Source organism: Brachypodium distachyon, chromosome 1 (assembly GCF_000005505.3).
Source record: "Brachypodium distachyon strain Bd21 chromosome 1, Brachypodium_distachyon_v3.0, whole genome shotgun sequence".
NCBI lineage: Eukaryota > Viridiplantae > Streptophyta > Magnoliopsida > Poales > Poaceae > Brachypodium > Brachypodium distachyon.
The window spans coordinates 63507073-63523880 of NC_016131.3; the positions used below are offsets into that span (position 1 = coordinate 63507073).

General features: G+C 41.3%; 2 protein-coding genes across 4 annotated transcripts; both read right to left on the minus strand.

Annotated features, from left to right (window-relative positions):
* Positions 1–1002: 1002 nt before the first annotated feature.
* Positions 1003–7427, minus strand: LOC100822058. 3 transcript variants are annotated; one of them, XM_014897581.2, is made up of 9 exons: positions 7131–7427; positions 4871–4954; positions 4302–4449; positions 4138–4211; positions 3549–4034; positions 2843–3184; positions 2550–2762; positions 1560–2468; positions 1003–1086 (listed from the first exon to the last, which is right to left on the minus strand). In XM_014897581.2, the coding sequence occupies exons 2-9, from the start codon at positions 4871–4873 to the stop codon at positions 1081–1083; spliced, it is 2181 nt and encodes a 726-aa protein (XP_014753067.1). In that variant the 5' UTR covers positions 4874–4954; positions 7131–7427; the 3' UTR covers positions 1003–1080. The 3 variants fall into 3 exon arrangements, with proteins under 3 accessions (XP_014753067.1, XP_010228696.1, XP_024312790.1); XM_010230394.3 differs by lacking the exon at positions 1003–1086 and adding an exon at positions 1113–1473; XM_024457022.1 differs by lacking the exon at positions 1003–1086 and having other exon boundaries at positions 1113–2468; positions 7131–7426.
* A 1807-nt stretch (positions 7428–9234) lies between these two features.
* On the minus strand, positions 9235–12854 carry LOC100822673 (ABC transporter I family member 20). The gene is made up of 7 exons (XM_003557996.4): positions 12585–12854; positions 12357–12490; positions 12099–12218; positions 10303–10398; positions 10052–10204; positions 9754–9831; positions 9235–9672 (listed from the first exon to the last, which is right to left on the minus strand). The coding sequence occupies exons 1-7, from the start codon at positions 12733–12735 to the stop codon at positions 9469–9471; spliced, it is 936 nt and encodes a 311-aa protein (XP_003558044.1). The 5' UTR covers positions 12736–12854; the 3' UTR covers positions 9235–9468.
* Between the last annotated feature and the right edge of the window lie 3954 nt (positions 12855–16808).

A 16808-nucleotide genomic window follows, 5' to 3' on the forward strand; every position in this document is an offset into this window, starting at 1 on the left:
TGCAATCATTATCTTCATTCACAAAATTAATCACATACTGGAAAACGAAATCTGCTGGTAGTAAACCCATATATTGGATCATTTCGCTACTTATCCATCTTTTCCTATCTTTTTGAGCTTTCGCTATAGATTTAAACAAACATTTAAACAAAAAATCTTCCCCAGCCGAACTACTACTAAATGCTCGGCTAAGTGCTCTCCCCTTTAGGCTTTGTCTCATTCTATCTCTCATCATCACTCAATCTTTCTCAAAAGTCTTTTGAGGAACCTTTCAATTGGATTTGTCATTTAACTCGATACTTCATCTTGCTATCTGTGAGGTGGTAGTTACTCCTCCTAGAATCGGTTTCACCAAAAAGTCTTATGAGGAACCTTTCAATTGGATTTGTCATTTAAATCGATACTTTGTCTTGGTATCTGCGAGGTGGTCGTTACTCCTCCGAGAATCGGTTTCTTACTTTCTCCTCCGAATTCCCTGTCCACGTCACTCTAATGCTGAGATGCCATGTTTTAGTAACTGCAAACGTGGAATATTGGAGATGCCCTCATGGCTATTAGTAGCAAGATAAGGATTCACGATTGATCACATCCCATATATAGGTGTTTTGGGTTGGTCAAAAACTTCTGTGCCTGCAGCAGCATAGCACATTAGCACACCAGTCTCAACTTGTTGTTTGTCACGTCATTGCCTTCTTTTTAGCTTTCATTCCTAACAAGAAATCTGACAGGGGAGATGGCAAGTAGGGTACCAAACCACCAATCATCTGAGTCCCTAGGTAAAGGCACGTAATTTCCCACAAGGTATCGACGGAGTGATGGAACATAACTATGCTGGAAATCAAAGTCCAAAACATGCTTATCCTGAATGAATCGATGCAAATCAAAAGAATTTAGAAAATACTATGCATGTGACTTAATTTTTTTTAAAGTTATTCATAGACATATGCATAAATTGTGTATTACTCACTCCCTGGATATATTGGTACTTTGGGTACTTTTGCATTTGAGCAGCAAAAATAATTCCAAGCCTTGCATATGTTGTGGCTTATGCGAGACACCATGGTTACCAGTAATTACCAATTACACCTGGTATCACAGTGAACAAGATTACATTTCACCCAATGATGCCACATGCATAATCCAATCGTCACCAAGAACACCATCACAATAAACAAAGGGCATTTTCCACACCATAACAATGCCAAGTGCATAATCCAAAAAAACACAAGTCTGGTGGTGATAATCTCCAACAGTCGGGGCATGAAAATGCTACTGCATTGCACTGCAAACCATCACAATGATGCTAAATTTAATCCAACAAACAGAAAACATTTCCCCCACCTCTATGACTTGTTGGAGATTATGTAACAAAAATGAAGAGAAATGCCCTATACACAAACCCCAAGTAACCTGGATGTTAGGCTGTCAGTCGTCAAGATGAGAACCCAATGGTAGCCAGAAAACGCAGGTAAACTGAACCGACACAACAAATAGATGTTAAACTGACACAGGAAAAAAAAATTAGTTGCAGATCGTTACAAAGATTCCACTTAACTCACTTTTGTTGAGATAGCCTGCTCGGTATGTTCTTCTCCCCTTGGCTCGAGGGAACCAATTCCATCACCTATAACCTCTGATGACGAGTACCCGGCCACATTTAGCTTGATGTGTACTGAGCCAACCTTTACAACGTCAGTAGGAGTAATTCCTTTCGTCTCATTAACAATGCCTTTCGCTTGCCTGTCCACTTGATTAGTTGACAAGCCCTCTGGTTTCTTGAGCAATTTTGCAGACTTTATATCCCCAGCTATCCCAGACGCACCATCTTTCATACGATCTTTCATACAATCTGATGTCACATGACCACCAAATTCTTGAGAAGGACCTTTTTGGCAAGATGAACAATTGGGCTCGGATGAGTTTATCACAGGATGGGTTTTACGGCCATTACAGCCTTTTCCATTAGATTTAACTTGCTCGCTAAAGATAGCAGGTTTCTTTCCAACATTTTCTGGTGATGCAGAACTGGAACAGTGCTCGGTCTGTTGATGATCTCTGGCATCTAAACTATGACATTCTGTTTTTACATGCTCAGGTTCCTCAACAACTGTTACTCCCTCCCTTCTGAGTACTTGGGTAGCCCTTGCCACTCCATCTTTCATTTGGCTCGTCTTGCCTGCTTGCTCACAAGCACCACTATCTTGTCCAGTTTTCCCTGAATGTGGATATTTGTTGCTAAATTGGCCTTTACCTACTTCAGAAGGTCCACCCTCCACAACAACACTCTTTTCAGCAACAAATGCTGGAACATAATTAAGACCATTGAAATTTCTACCCAAGTGTCTGCGTTTCTGCTCTAGCATTGCTTTCTGCCTACCTTCATAAAATGGGAAATCATCAAGAATCGATGTCGTCATTGGACTGCTCTTAAATAGCGCCAGCATGTTTATTCCCGACTTATAAGGTATCTACAGAGAAGGAACGATTGCCATCAGTACACAGTATACAGTTCTGTATGTTCATTCCTGGCAATTTAGCAAAAAAATTACCTCTTGTGTATCTCGGCTGTTGGTGACAGGCTTGTTCTCGTTGTTCTCTAATATGATGTGTCGAAAAGTGGAATTTGGCACATCCTTTACGAGATGCCACTTCACTGGGAAGCTCCCAGACCACTTATCTTGCTGCCAGAAATCCATGTCTTTGTGAAAATCCACAGGGCCAACCATTTCAGCAACACCACAAAACTGCCCACTTGTATTAACCTAAATAAAGTGTTTTATAAGTCAATCTCATAGACAAGTATTTACCAGATAAAAGAAAACAAGAAAACATCAACACTCACCGAAAAAAAGAGAAATATCAGACACTTCCATGGGCTTCTTCCTTGTGCTTTTGAGTAGGCAGCATCCAGCCTCCTGTTGCCATTGGGTGTGCTGGACCACACATTATATTTGATGCTTTTATGCACGTCATCCTCACTGTAAGATTTGATGACAAAAAACTTGGCATCTGGATGATCTGAAGGGAAGTCAACCTTGTTATATTGGTCAGGATGTATTACAATGTTTTCCACTGTACTTCTTGACACTGCTTTGGTTGTGGTATCCACTGACGCAACTTCTGGCCTGACTGTTCTTGGTCCCCTATCCCCAGAGCTCGATGGACCTGAAGTGACCTGAAGATTCTGGGAAAGAATCCAGCCTTCATCAAATTGTCTATCATGCACGTGAAATAATTAAAAACCCAGATTTTGTGACACTTTTGCAAGTATGATCCTATGAAAATATTCCTTATAAATGTGGAGTTCTCAGAAATGTACTCTATTCATAAAGTAAACAAATGGGGTAACAAATATCATTCTTCATAAGAAACGTTTCCTTTCAGCAGTCACTAGTCAGTAGTGCAGTACTTTTATTTAAGAAATAATACAACACAAGAAAATGGATTCCTATAAATTCTAGCTTCTGTGTGCGCTGTCCAATACGAACATCAGCACACAATCTCATCAAAACTCTTGGAGCGTAAATATTCAAGTTTAGTCACAATACCTTGTCAGTTGATGAAGCATCCACTGGATTTGTCAAATGTGAGGTCAAAGGCTTGTCACGCCGGGTCGCATTAGCACCTGCCAGATCACAAGGCTTATTTGTGCTTTTATTCTGGTAGGCATGATGGAAAAACCCATCAGCTGGACTTCCAGAAGGGACAGTCTGAGAAGCTGATGTATTTCCAGAGATTTGATGTCTATCTTTTATGCTAGTATTAGTAGGCCTACTAGCAACAGATGTGCCAGTACTGAATACAGGAGGCTCGAAGGAAGCAGTTGAGCTCAAATCTGTGGTGGGCTGGATGAATATTGGGTAGTAACCAGCTAGCGAGTCAGGAGGCTGATATGGACTAACAAAATACTGTTGACTTCCTACAGCTGAGCCATCAACCCCCATAAACATCCCAGGCATATAGGTGTACTGATCTTGGGGAGAAAAAGAAAATCCATAGCCAGGTGTGCAATATACATAAGAAAGATTGTCATTCTGCACAACCAGAAATATAGAATCATCACGGAAAATACAAAACAACATTGAAATACACAGTTTGCAATCACAATATCAACCAGAGTGTCACATATGCACTTACCGGCAGTTGAAGATATTGACCATCTACCCCCCAAAAATTAGTGTTTTCACTCCATCCAACAGGTGGCTCAAATCCTATCCATAGTAAAACAGAAAAGTTATGCACCAAGGTGATCATATTAAATAGACAGAGAAGGAGTCACCAGGAGATACAGAAACACACACCTGCATAGTAAGCATATCCATTTGTAGCTGGATAAGAAAGACCTGGGTCATATATGTATTCAGCCGAAAAGCCATTACTTGTGCTGTAGTCAACTCTAGCAGGTAGAGATGCGGGACTCATGTATGAATTAGTACCAAAGCCAGGCATCTGAAACCAAAGAAACAGTCGCTAAATGGGGGACTACCAACATTTCCGAATACTCAGAAGGCGTGAAAATTTCTCTAAAGATACTATTACTATTTAAAGAACTTTGATATTGCCTTCTTTTATTGGTGGGAAGTACAAATATATTAGTAGAATGTATCTAAACTAAACTGGGTCATATGCAGCATTTACAATCTTACTGCAGATGGTAAAAGCACATAGTCTAAGATCATCACACCCTCCAAAAAGCATATTCCAAATTAATCCAGTTGGTTGTTTTAAAATGTCAAAGAGACAGAGTAAAGGAATAGGCCTGAACCATCCTTAAGCGAATGGCTGACTCATGGCCAAAAGACGGAACTTGCAAGTTCAACATCGCAAATCGACTTGCTGGAAGATTTATGCCAACGGATTAGGTGATTACCATGTAGGTCTCTAAATCCCCTTTTCCCCTTCTTGGATCAGAATCACCAAGGTTCCCTCACAATATGGTAAATGCCTCTGGCAACTTTGAAAAGGTAAACAAGGCATGGAGAATCAGTATTGATTAAAGAAAAAACAAACTGAGATTAAAACTGCAGGTAAATAAAAGGGTTCATTGTACAGGAGGATAAGAAAGCTAAGACTAACTAGCAAAATAATTCCATGTGACATGGACAATACTCAATGTTCCTGAAATTGTGAGGTATAGAGATAAAGCAATTAAAACCAACAAGCAGTATTGATTCTTCCACAAGCTACTACCTTTAGCATCAAAGTTTCAATAAAGACCTAAACCATAAACACAATTCAAGCATAAATTCTCAACAGAACAACTTATGCAGAGCAAAATGCACAAATCCACGACTTACAAGCTAATCCTAGCAAACAGATACTACAAAAGTAGAGACGTCATTTCCTAGAGAAGAAGGGCTTTCAGCATAGCCTCAGCACCTATAGCCCTCATGACAATTTAAGAACAGATTCTTAATGGAACAAATTCCATGCAATCAAGACCGATGTACTAACCATGGGCCAAATTCTAACTACTGATTCTAGCACCTGTGTCGAAATGTCGATGCTCGACGAACCAGAGAATATCGGTCGACAATTAGAGCGCCACTTATCTTTCCTTGCGCTTACAGCTGCTATGGTTATCTTACACGACAGTTTAAGGGAGAATTTGCTTTTCATACAAATGGCTTCAGACCAACCAGAGAACTTCAACAAATATGGCAGCCAAGTGTGCAAAGTGCAAACAGGTGATTTTGATGACAACACGTCAAGTTCAACTGCTGTTTGGGTGTAATCATGTAACCGAGTTGGTCGAGACACCAAAAAAATTACGTGTAAAAAATGGTTTTTTTATTTAAAAGGATGACATCCACCTGATATGTTGCCTACATTAATTGTTGAGAGAATTCCATATTTGCCACTCAAATTTTGCCCATATGCCCAAATGCCGATCAGAATTTCCTTGTTCCAAATTTGCCACTGAAATTTTGCATAGGGTATAAATATGCCACTACGTTAGTTGACCGCTAGTTGACCATTAATTAAGAGATGAACAATTATCAATTTTTCATATTGACCAAAATACCCTTGGGTCCACATTTGCAGCGGGGTCATGATTGATGAATCACTGGAGAAACCAATCTGCAGTAATTAGGCAGCCATATGGTCTAGTAAATCTCAGGGCAATCATGTGCCAATCGTGGAGTTGCTGAGGGGCCATAGCCTGAACGAAGTGTTGAATGGCCCGTATTGCAGCATATTGCAGCTGGACAGCCCATGGCGCAGGAGAGCGGACACAGGACGTGCGTGCAACTGTAGCGGAAGTTCTAAAAAAAAATTGTATCGGGAAGAGAAGATGACGTGGCACCATGAGGAGCCAGTAATCATTATCACTCATTTCAAATTTTTATGCCAAAATAACTACTATTCATTTCAAAATTTTGCTGAAATTTACTCCGATATAGTGTGTTACTGACATCTTAAAAATCTGAAATTATAAGTTCTCTGAAATAAGTATTTTGTTGTAAAGGAAATCAACATATTACCTAGGGGCAAAATTGTCCTTTTATCTCTTACTTAGCGGTCAACTAACGGTAGTGGCATATTTGTAACCTGTACAAAATTTGAGTGGCAAATTTGGAACAAGGAAATTTTGAGTGGCATTTGGGCACACGGGAAAAATTTGAGTGGCAAATATCCTTTTATCATCAAAGGCATTTGGCATCATTCGGCAATCAGCAGTAACAGGCAACTCAAACACTAAATGGTTTCACCTGACAGCTACTTGACATCATTCGGCGCATCAGATATCCATAGAAACTATAGCCAAGAGATTGCACTAAGTCTCAAGGAATTGAACCCCGTTAGTATTAAGGCAGGAAGCAAACCGACACCCAACCTGGGAATTCGATTACAAATGATCCTGGTGGCAAATTTGACGCACCTAAAGAGAACTTGCAGAGAGGCAGTTAACAATGAGAAAGGCCAATTATACAACAATTACCAATTGCAGTGAAACAGCACCTAATTTTGGGTCGAGACACCAAAAGTGGGAGATGCGAACCAACCACCATATCCACGCACGCCCCCGGAAAACCCATTACCACCATATCCAACATACCCAGGCGCAGTTTTACTGGTATAAACCCCAAAAAGGCACGGCACCACATCGATAGGGACGAAAGGAGTACCTTAAAAACCCCGGAATTAAAACGCGGAGCCAATCAATCAAGCCGCGGCGAGGGGGCTTCCGGCCGGCGACCCCAACCATGGCGGGATGGGGGAAGGCGGGGCGAGGAACCGACACAGTAGCGCTAGTAGGCGGTAGGAGCCAGCATGGTGGCGCTGGAGCAGAGGCTGGGTAGGGGAGGAGCGGAGGGGAAAGAAGGCGACGAAGAGGAAAAGGTGAAGGAGGAAAGGAAGGAGCGCAAAATGGCGAAAGGTATTTTCTGAGATGGTAACGAGATGAGGTGGCCGGCTTCTGTTGTGACATGGCCCGATGGCCATATGGGCGTCGCTGTGCACGGGATGCTGCGCTTCTTCTTTCTTGGTGGGAATGAAAAGAAAGAAGCTTAAGACCATTTTCAGTTCACAAGGCAGTTGTGATATTTTACCAAGTCTACGCTATCTAAAAAATAAATAAATAAGTCTGCGCTACATAACATCTAAAAATATCTATGCTGCAGAAACATACTAATGTCGTTCACAAACGAATTTACTGTTGTTTTTAAGATTTTAGTACTTTGGTGTCACGACACGTTTTTTTAAGAAACGTAACGCAGACGCTCACAACACGCACATACACTCATCGCACATCGTTGCATTAGCTTGCGTTAGTACCAGTGGAATCTCGCTTACAACAAATGAATTTCTGCGTCAAATTCCTATAATCATTGTGTTAAGTAGATTATTTACTTCGCCTTCCTCGCAAAAATAAAAGATAATTCCTTTGATACGTATTCACAGCAGTCTCCAAAATATAACTTTGAGCACTAATTTGTCCTGTAACATGTTCATATAACAGAACAAATAAGGCTTCTACAATATAACTCCAAGCATTAATTTTTAGTGTAACATATTTGTAGAACCAAACAAAATTGTCGCAAAATTATTATCTTTTGAGATAAATTTATGCATACGAATCTTAAGTATCTAATCCAAAGATACAGGTAACCACAGTTTTGAAAGACTAAATTTATTTGTGCCAAAAACGATAGGTTTTAGGAAACTGGGGGAAGTTTTTTTTTTGTTGTTTTAGTTGCTCAACCTTAGTGCTCCAAGTTTTGATCTTTACATCCGTTGAAAAAGTGGGGAAAAAAGAAGAAGGCCAAATTCTTTTTTCTTTTGGGAAAGAAGGCCAAATTCTGATGACACGCAACATTTTGTGGTTGTGAACCAGATACTGCATTTGCCGCTACGTAAAGCAATTGGTCCCTGAGTTCCTCAGGCACCAAGTGCTTCAGATGATTCGGACTACACTTTGACCTATGGAGAACTAACTATCATGTTGTCAGCACGGTATTGTTCCCGGGTTTAGAAAGTACGGAGTACATCTTGTACTAAGAGTGATAAGCATAATCAAATATCAATGATGCTCGGATCAACGAGTATTATTCCTCGTTGCATTCCTCCTGGTGTCTACTCAAGCATTCGCCCCAACTCGATATATTAGAAAATGCTTCCATAGTTACGGTATTACAGAAACTATGATGAGTGATGACACAGAGTACATTAAATGCTTGGCTTTCTTAGATAAGGTAGACAGGGACTAAAGGCATTTGTCCATTGATATGGTTTATGATGACACAGTTGCCTGTTCCGGCAGTACACATCAGGAAGCAATACATAGAGCAATTGAAAGTGTGATGCAACCCTAAGCCCTAACAGGTGACTGATAAATCCCATAGTAAAAACAACCAAAATTCCACCCGGAACAGGAAGGGGCATGATGAGTAACAAACCATGGTCTTGAACAAGGCACGTCTTCAATCCAGAATCGAATGCAGATTTCTTGTGTTTTGAGGAATTTCGGAAAACAGTGACTGGCAAAAGCTAAAAAAGCAAGATCACATGTCTAAAAGGAGAAGATGATAGGAATACCGAATACCCTACAGAACTACAATCAGAATCAATGGATTTTATCGGACGAACATTGGGGCAGGAATCTTTTGTGACACTATCTCCTGACTGGCACGGTGAAATGTGGATCTGTCTTTTGAAAAAAGAAAAAACCTTGTGAGATTTTGAGTTCTCACAAGGCCCCCCAAAAGTAGTCAACTGGCAAAAAATGAAATATTTTACATGGGAAAAACCAGATAATGATATTCGACATTCAGTAGAATTACATCGTCATATACATGCAGCACAGCAGGCATCCATAAAAGTAGTCAAGAACTTTGCTGTTACTACCAAAGATACTCATAGGATTGTTATTCATCATCTCAAGAACCAAAATACAGTATAGGGTGCTGGAAATACCCATGAACTCTTTTTCTTTTGCCAAACAATTTGAACTCTAGCATAGGGTTACTACCGAAGAACACTATTTGAACTTAGAAAGAAGTTCTCTTCGCCTGCTATGGTTGAGGTGAGCCTTCCTGCTGCCCACCCGTTGTTCACTACTCTACTCCCCTCAATAACCTTGTCGAATGCCGGGAGGCCTTTCTCCTTCCGCTCCTTTCTCTTCCTCCTGTCCTCGTCCCTCTCTTTCCTCAGCCAGCTCTCGACTGTTCTCTGAAATGCAGATGCACCAAAATCTGATGAGCTATGTGCTGTGCTAATTAATACATCCTGTTATACATTGATGAAACTTACCATGAGAGATAACTGGCTCATTTCTTTCACCTTTTCTAAAGGCAGTGCTAGTTGCAACTTCCCATGAGCAATGTAGACCTGAAATCCAATGGCATCGATAAGTGTTACTTTGAGAAAACACAAAGCTTGCTCGATGCATTGATACAAAGAATGGAAATAGAAGTCCAAGAACAGGCCGACACGAACAACCACTCAAGACAAGACACGACGACGGGCATCACAAGTTCACAACCAGCATCGATAAGTGTTACTAGTCCATATGAATTTCATGAGCTCGTAAGTAGAGAGGAAAACTCACAATGTGTGTAGGCCAGTCATCAAGGCCATCAAAAATATGTGTCGCGTATATGATTGTTGCACCTCGTTCCTCACATTCCTTCTTTAGATATGTCAATAGATTTGCTCTTGCCAACACATCAAGGTCGACTGTGATCTCATCAAGAAGAAGAGCCTGCATTGAATTTTTACTTTCTTATGAAAATCTTGTTGTGTGCACACAAATTGCACACATGATCCACCCTTATGGTGACATAGCGAGCCAAAATAAACCTTGAATGGCTTGAGAAGTCCCATACAAATCTGGACTCTTCTCCTCTGACCATCTGATGCTTTGTGCATGCGCCAGCCAAGGTCAATATCCAAAATCTGGAACATCACAAAGTAGGAAATTCAATAAAGTTGTGCATGGTACGAAATAAGGGCTATGGCTAACAACTTAACATAGCTGAAGTTTAGGTATCCCAAGCTAAGGTCGAATGATCAGCTAATCTCCAGACTACAATAACGTGGAACATGAACTTGCAATGAATATCTTTTGGGGCTTACCTTAGTTATGCTATTTAGCCATCTACAATATACATTGCTGAAAATAGGAAGTTATACTAATATGAGTATGCTCGATTTTCTGTAAAATGTCAGATTTTTCTGGGCAGTTAATACATTTTTCCATAATTTGAATCGCTGCTGACAAAAAGTTCAGATACCATTTAATCCTAATTTTTAGCTGAAAATAGAACAGGGCGCTCATATGAGTATGCTTGGTTTTCTGTATGTTTTTAGATTTTTCTGGGCAGTTTGAATTTTTTTTGGTCAGAATTTTGAGTATAAGGTGTATCCATATGTCTGTGAGAGTGTGACCAAGAGTATTAGGGGGAAAAAAATAGCCTAGGCCAGTCAAAGGGCTTTGACCAACTGTAACGCCTGTACATGGCAAAAAGAGAAGAAAACCTAACAGACCGGTGGCATATTTCATTAATAACCATAAAGCAATGGCATAACCAGAATTCCAAAGTGAACTAGTGGCATTGACACAAATTTCCCTTATATCAAAGGAAATGAGTGCCTTTATTCATGGATTAATATGGTTAGCAACAACTAAGCCTTTCGTCCCAAGCAAGTTGGGGTAGGCTAATGGATTTATATGGTTAGCGTCACACAAATTTTGTTCCGAGAAATGCAACGCAAATACTTTGAACCTTTGCTCTTTCCTGTTGTTCTATTTGCAAAGTTGAAGTTGCAGACCTGCCCTTTCACATTCCCAAAGGCTCTTCCGTAACCTCAAATTCCTCTTCAAGGGTATTCCCACATCCCGCATGCCATTAGACACACAGATTATAATTTACTAGATGATGCCCCGCACATTGTTGCGGAAATTTTAGTTAGCATACGTGAGCTTTGAGGAAATTTTTAGTTAACATACATGAGTGGAAAGGAGCAAGAAAAGAGTATCCAGTGAAATTGTATAATGGATTTGTATGATAGATTATAGATTCTTCAATTAGTTGAGATTGCTTGATGAAAAGCAGCATGCATGCATGTGCAAAAAATATGAGTTTCCCATTAAATAGGTGTGAACAAATTAATGGTGTGATGATGTGGCATGCTTGCATGTTGAGAGAAATCAAGTAGTGGGTTTCTCCTACTTAAATATAAAAGATTGAGCATGGCGATGAATGATGATTACCTAACGCACGTGCTTTAACTGGCAAGTACTTCGGATATTCCTCAATACACCTAAAATACTTTATTTGCCAGTTCGCTCTAATTGGTTAAAATATGCAAGTGTATGACCATGACAAATCAGAAATTACTGGGTACCATTTGAATATTGCATAATGCACTATGTCCAGCAAAACATAATTTAGTCCTCATATATGAAATAGCAACCATTTCTACATAACTGTGCAATGCAAGGGGATTGACAATCAGTATATAATATTTGATGCATGAAAACAAACAAGCTTAAAGTGGCCATTGTTTATTTTTCCGTACACTGCACATAAAAAGACAGTGACAAATCTGATAGAGTGATGAATTTATTATTGGTGAAATCGGAGCAAACTTGCCTTGATAAGTTCATCTCTCCTCCGAGAATCAACACCAGTGACACCAAATATCATCTTCTCTGCCGAAATGTCCATCTGTATATTCACCTGGTAGCCCGCAAAGGCAACATCGCGTCTCCACTGCATCGTTTAGGAGAAAATACTAAATTAGATTCATCGGAAGATGGTTAACATTGCAAAATTCCCTCGCCATTACGAATGTCTAGCCTCACAATTGCGCAACAGAAGCAACAGCAAAACCTTAAATCGCTAGCTCACCTCACCGCCGAGGTAGCAGAGATCGCCGGAGGAGGTGAGCGCCGTGTCGTGGAAGGCGGACCTGCCCAGGACCCGCACCATGCTCGGATCCACCATGTGCTTCCCGCCCAGGATCTTCAGTATCGTCGTCTTGCCTATCCCCGGCGCCCATCCAAATCAAATCCCGCAACCAGGAATATAGAAACTAGGCGAGCGGGAGGAATGATTGCAGAGGGGGCAGAGAGTTACCTGCGCCGTTGGAGCCGACGAGGAGGCAGCGCTGACCGGCGTCGAGGGAGAAGCAGACGTTCTCAATGAGCGGCGGCGCGCCAGGAGGGGGCCGGCCGTCGATGCCCGGGTAGGTGAAGGTGAGATCCCTGATCTCCACCGTTGGCGCCATGGTGCGTGGCTGCCCGCCGTGGCCGGACCGCCGGAGGTGCAGGCGGAGCTCGGGAACTGTGTGTTTTGGTTGGTGGAGAGGAGAGCAGAAGCGTAGCGGCCCAACTTGTGAGAGGTTGCTAGGCTCTAAGGGTGAAGTTGTTGGGCCGCGGTTGGTGGCTGGCCCAGTGGGAACAGCTTTCTATTCGGAAATACGAGGACAGCACAGGGCCACGTCTCGCACCCCTAAAGAAAAATGGCCACGTCTCGCAATTGGAGCGCCAGAGGCCACCGACAGAACGGGTGAATGGTCCTCTGCGGTCAGCATCAAATAGTGCGGGGGCTAAAAAAGTCCAAACTCGCCAGCTTAATAAACACTCGAAGACACGCTCGAAGAACTCGTGGCTTAACAAGTTGACTTAGTTGTGTATTTGATAAATTTGAGTCAACAATTTAGAATTAGAGGGATAACTTTTTTTACTCGCAAAGCTAGTGAGTACTCTTTAAATTTGTTAAATTTTGTCTTCTACAATATCTATTTTAGAATAATGTATAATATCTTGTAAACCAGCTTAATAAATGTTTTCAAGGAAAGCCCAACCAACCCGAATGATACACGTCCAAGGCCTTTGACCCTTTCGCTTATGTTCGTGCGTCCTCGTCCACGACTCCATCAGACTCTAAGGGACTTGGGAACCGGAGGACAATGATGGCTAGGACCCAGCTCGATTATGGGCTACCTCGGCATACCCCAAACTAGAAGGCTTCGAGTGGGAAGAGCACGGGTGTGTGTTGGCGATTCCTTCGACTAACAAGGATAGGGGGGCACGATTTACCCAGGTTCAGGGCCTTCGGAAGGTAATACCTCTACGTCCTGCTTGTCTGATCTGTATTGATGGAGAGATTACAAGATTGTCATGAAAGCATGTATGGGAGATGAGATCTGTCTGGAGAGAGAGGTTCTGTAGAGAGAGAGAGTCCATCTATCAAAGAATAGGATCCGTCCTCCCCGGCTCCCCTCTTAGTCCTTTATATAGGAGGCTAGGTTTCGGGCGTAGAGTCCGGATCGGTTACAATTAGAGATAAATCCTGATTTGGTTTCTTAATTATTTGTTCTTATCTTGAGCTGCAAGCTGAGTTAGTTGGGCTCCATGGATTGTAGTGGGCCTCCGAGTGGACCCCCTGTTTGGCTGTAGCAGGTATACCGAAGGTGAGTACCCGATGGGTCATTCCCTCGTCAGTTGCACTTAAGATGAGCATCAAGCGAGTGTTGTGGTTTTTGTCGATCACTCCGCCGCATGATTCACGCATTGCATCTCCGCCTCAACGTCAATGTTTGCCATTGCATGTCTTATGAAAGGAGTTCATCTTGGGGGAGAGGGGATGGGCTGGGAACTTTTGCGCCAATGAATGTCTATCATTTCCCAAAGAATTGGTCATGACATGCATGCTTGAAATTGAAATACGACATCTGCATTGGTAGAAAATGTCAAAAACTATTGGATCCACCGCCTCTAGCCAAAAGGAATGGATCAATAAGTAATCGGACACAAACATCCAAGAGATCAGTTAGTGCATAACTAGTATCAGGGACTAAGCAGCAATGTAAATTAGGTACCGCGTGGTAACTAAAAATAGTGGCAACTAACCAACCTTGTTCAAAACATAAGCACAACCCGCCAAAAGAACCCGGCTCACCTTATCAACTCCAGAAAGGCAAATCCACATTAATACTTTGCCTCATCATGAATAAGCACGAGATGAGCATGAGAACAAAAGAGGTATCCAGCACAAACATGACCAATACCGGAATCATACTCGGCATCCTCCACATGCTCGCTAGGACAACACGCTAAAAACAAATCAGATAGGACAAAACGCTACAAACAAATCAAATTAATTTGCAATAAAATGAACAATTCAACAGAGAACCTATTCATCTACTATGACTTACAATAAAAGGTTGAATATTTATACCGGTGGTGTCGGCACAATGCTTTAATCACTGGCGAGCCACAACAAGAACAAGCGAGATCAACCGGTACAATTGCAGAACGGTGATCCTCGGGGTGTACCAAAGCCCAGTGGCTCGAGGGGCCCAAAGAGCCTTGTGACAATGCCAATGTGACCTCAAAGATATTGCTAGAGCTTGACAAAAGCTAAGAGGGAGCCATGACATAAATTACATGTCTCTATTTTATTTCTTAGTGAGCATCATCATACTGTTAATCTTTCTAATGATCCTGAACAATACTACTAATGAATGTAACTTGGTAATTATCTGTGTCTCTATGTGTGAATATGAGGTTCATGACAGCCTGCCAAATTGCTATGTGACATTACTATGTTGCTTGGCATAAATGCATTGGTGCATAAAAATCATACTAGTGGATTCACTAGCTCTAGCCAAATATAAAATGTAAGAAAATAACATCCAACAAATTTGGCAGTGCCTAACTAGTATCACAAAGCACAAGTAAAATACGGTACAGTCGGTAACCAAATCATGATGGTGACACACGCACACTCGACCATCACATAGACAAGAACAAGATCCATTGTGTTGGCTCCAGAAAGGCAAATCCACGGGGAAACTTTCACCTCTATCATGAATGAAAAGCATGAGGATAGCACAGATTGCCAATGCAAAAAAAAGACTAAGTATCCGCGTTTGGTGTGATTACACTTCTTGGGAAAATCATTAACATTTGATTTGTAATCAAATTAACAATCCAATAGAACCTACTCACGCTTTATGATTTGCAAGAAAGGTTGATGTTCATACCGACGGTGTCGATGTGGCGCTTCATCTCACCGACGAACCATAGTATAAGCTGAAGTGAGATCACCAGATACGATGATAGAAGATAGTGTGATAATCTAGGACTAGAGGATCCTGACAACAAGTAGGCCAAAAGAGCCCTGCGGTGGTGGTAAGGCGACCCCAAAGAGAATGAGGGAGCTTAGAAAAAAAATCAAAGATCAGATCGACCGGCCGTCATGGATATGGAAACCAATCAAAAATCTGAGGACCGGCATGGATATGGAAACCAATCAAAATTCCGATCAGGATGGGTGGAAAGTCAGGAAACAGAAATCGAATAGGTATGCAAATACCAATCGGTAAGAAACCAACCCGTGAAAAGTTAACGGAGTTTCCTCGCCGGCGGTTGTGATTGCGCCAGGCGCTGCGCGTGCATACATTCCAGCGAGGCCCCAGTGGCGAGCGCAACTGATTTATCTTTTTTTTCTTAAATAAGCAAAGCAGGCCGGCCAAATGCAACAAAACACAATCTATTCCTTCAGTTAGAGCGTTTGTCAACAAAGTTAGTCTGAGTTAGAATTTTTTTTATTCCATCTAAGAACAATCAAAAGCTTTAAAAAAATTGAAAGTTTGTACAAAAGTATTTGGAACTTAATCCTAGAATTTTGCAGTACACGATAGGCCAAGATAACCATCGAAGCCATAAAAAAAGATGATAGAAACCCGATCAAGTTGCTTGAAGACGCATGACGATCCAAATCTTGAAGACACCACTCCGAGCAACTCAACTGAATTTATTTCACATCAGCTTTCGCACACATCGCTCAAATTTAATCCAAACATTAAATATATCGCCCGAGTCGCATAGGACCAGCATGATGCAAGCACGGGGTTTATCACACGAGAAGCACTTGGTTGCTCGGCTAGCTACGAATCAACCACACAACGCAAAATCCCAATTAGTCATATTCATACGTACAAGATAAATTATGTCGACCATCAATCATGCTCAGTAAATCATCAGAGAAAAAACATCATAAAAAATCTAAAGTCGGTCCCGCGCAAATGTGCAGGTCATAGCATCATATAGAACGATGATATGCCATCTTTGTGTTGTATCCCTGCAATTTTGTAGTATAAACCAAAGCAAACAAACCTCCGTATGCATAAATGAGATACTTTAAATCTACGAATCAATTAAGATACAAGATGAAATAAACAGAGTTTTATCATAAAAAAATTACAGGATAATAAAAAGAACTAATAATTAATGATTAAAAAACATGTACATCAGTGATCGATGACTAAATTAAACTTCTTAAATTGTCAAA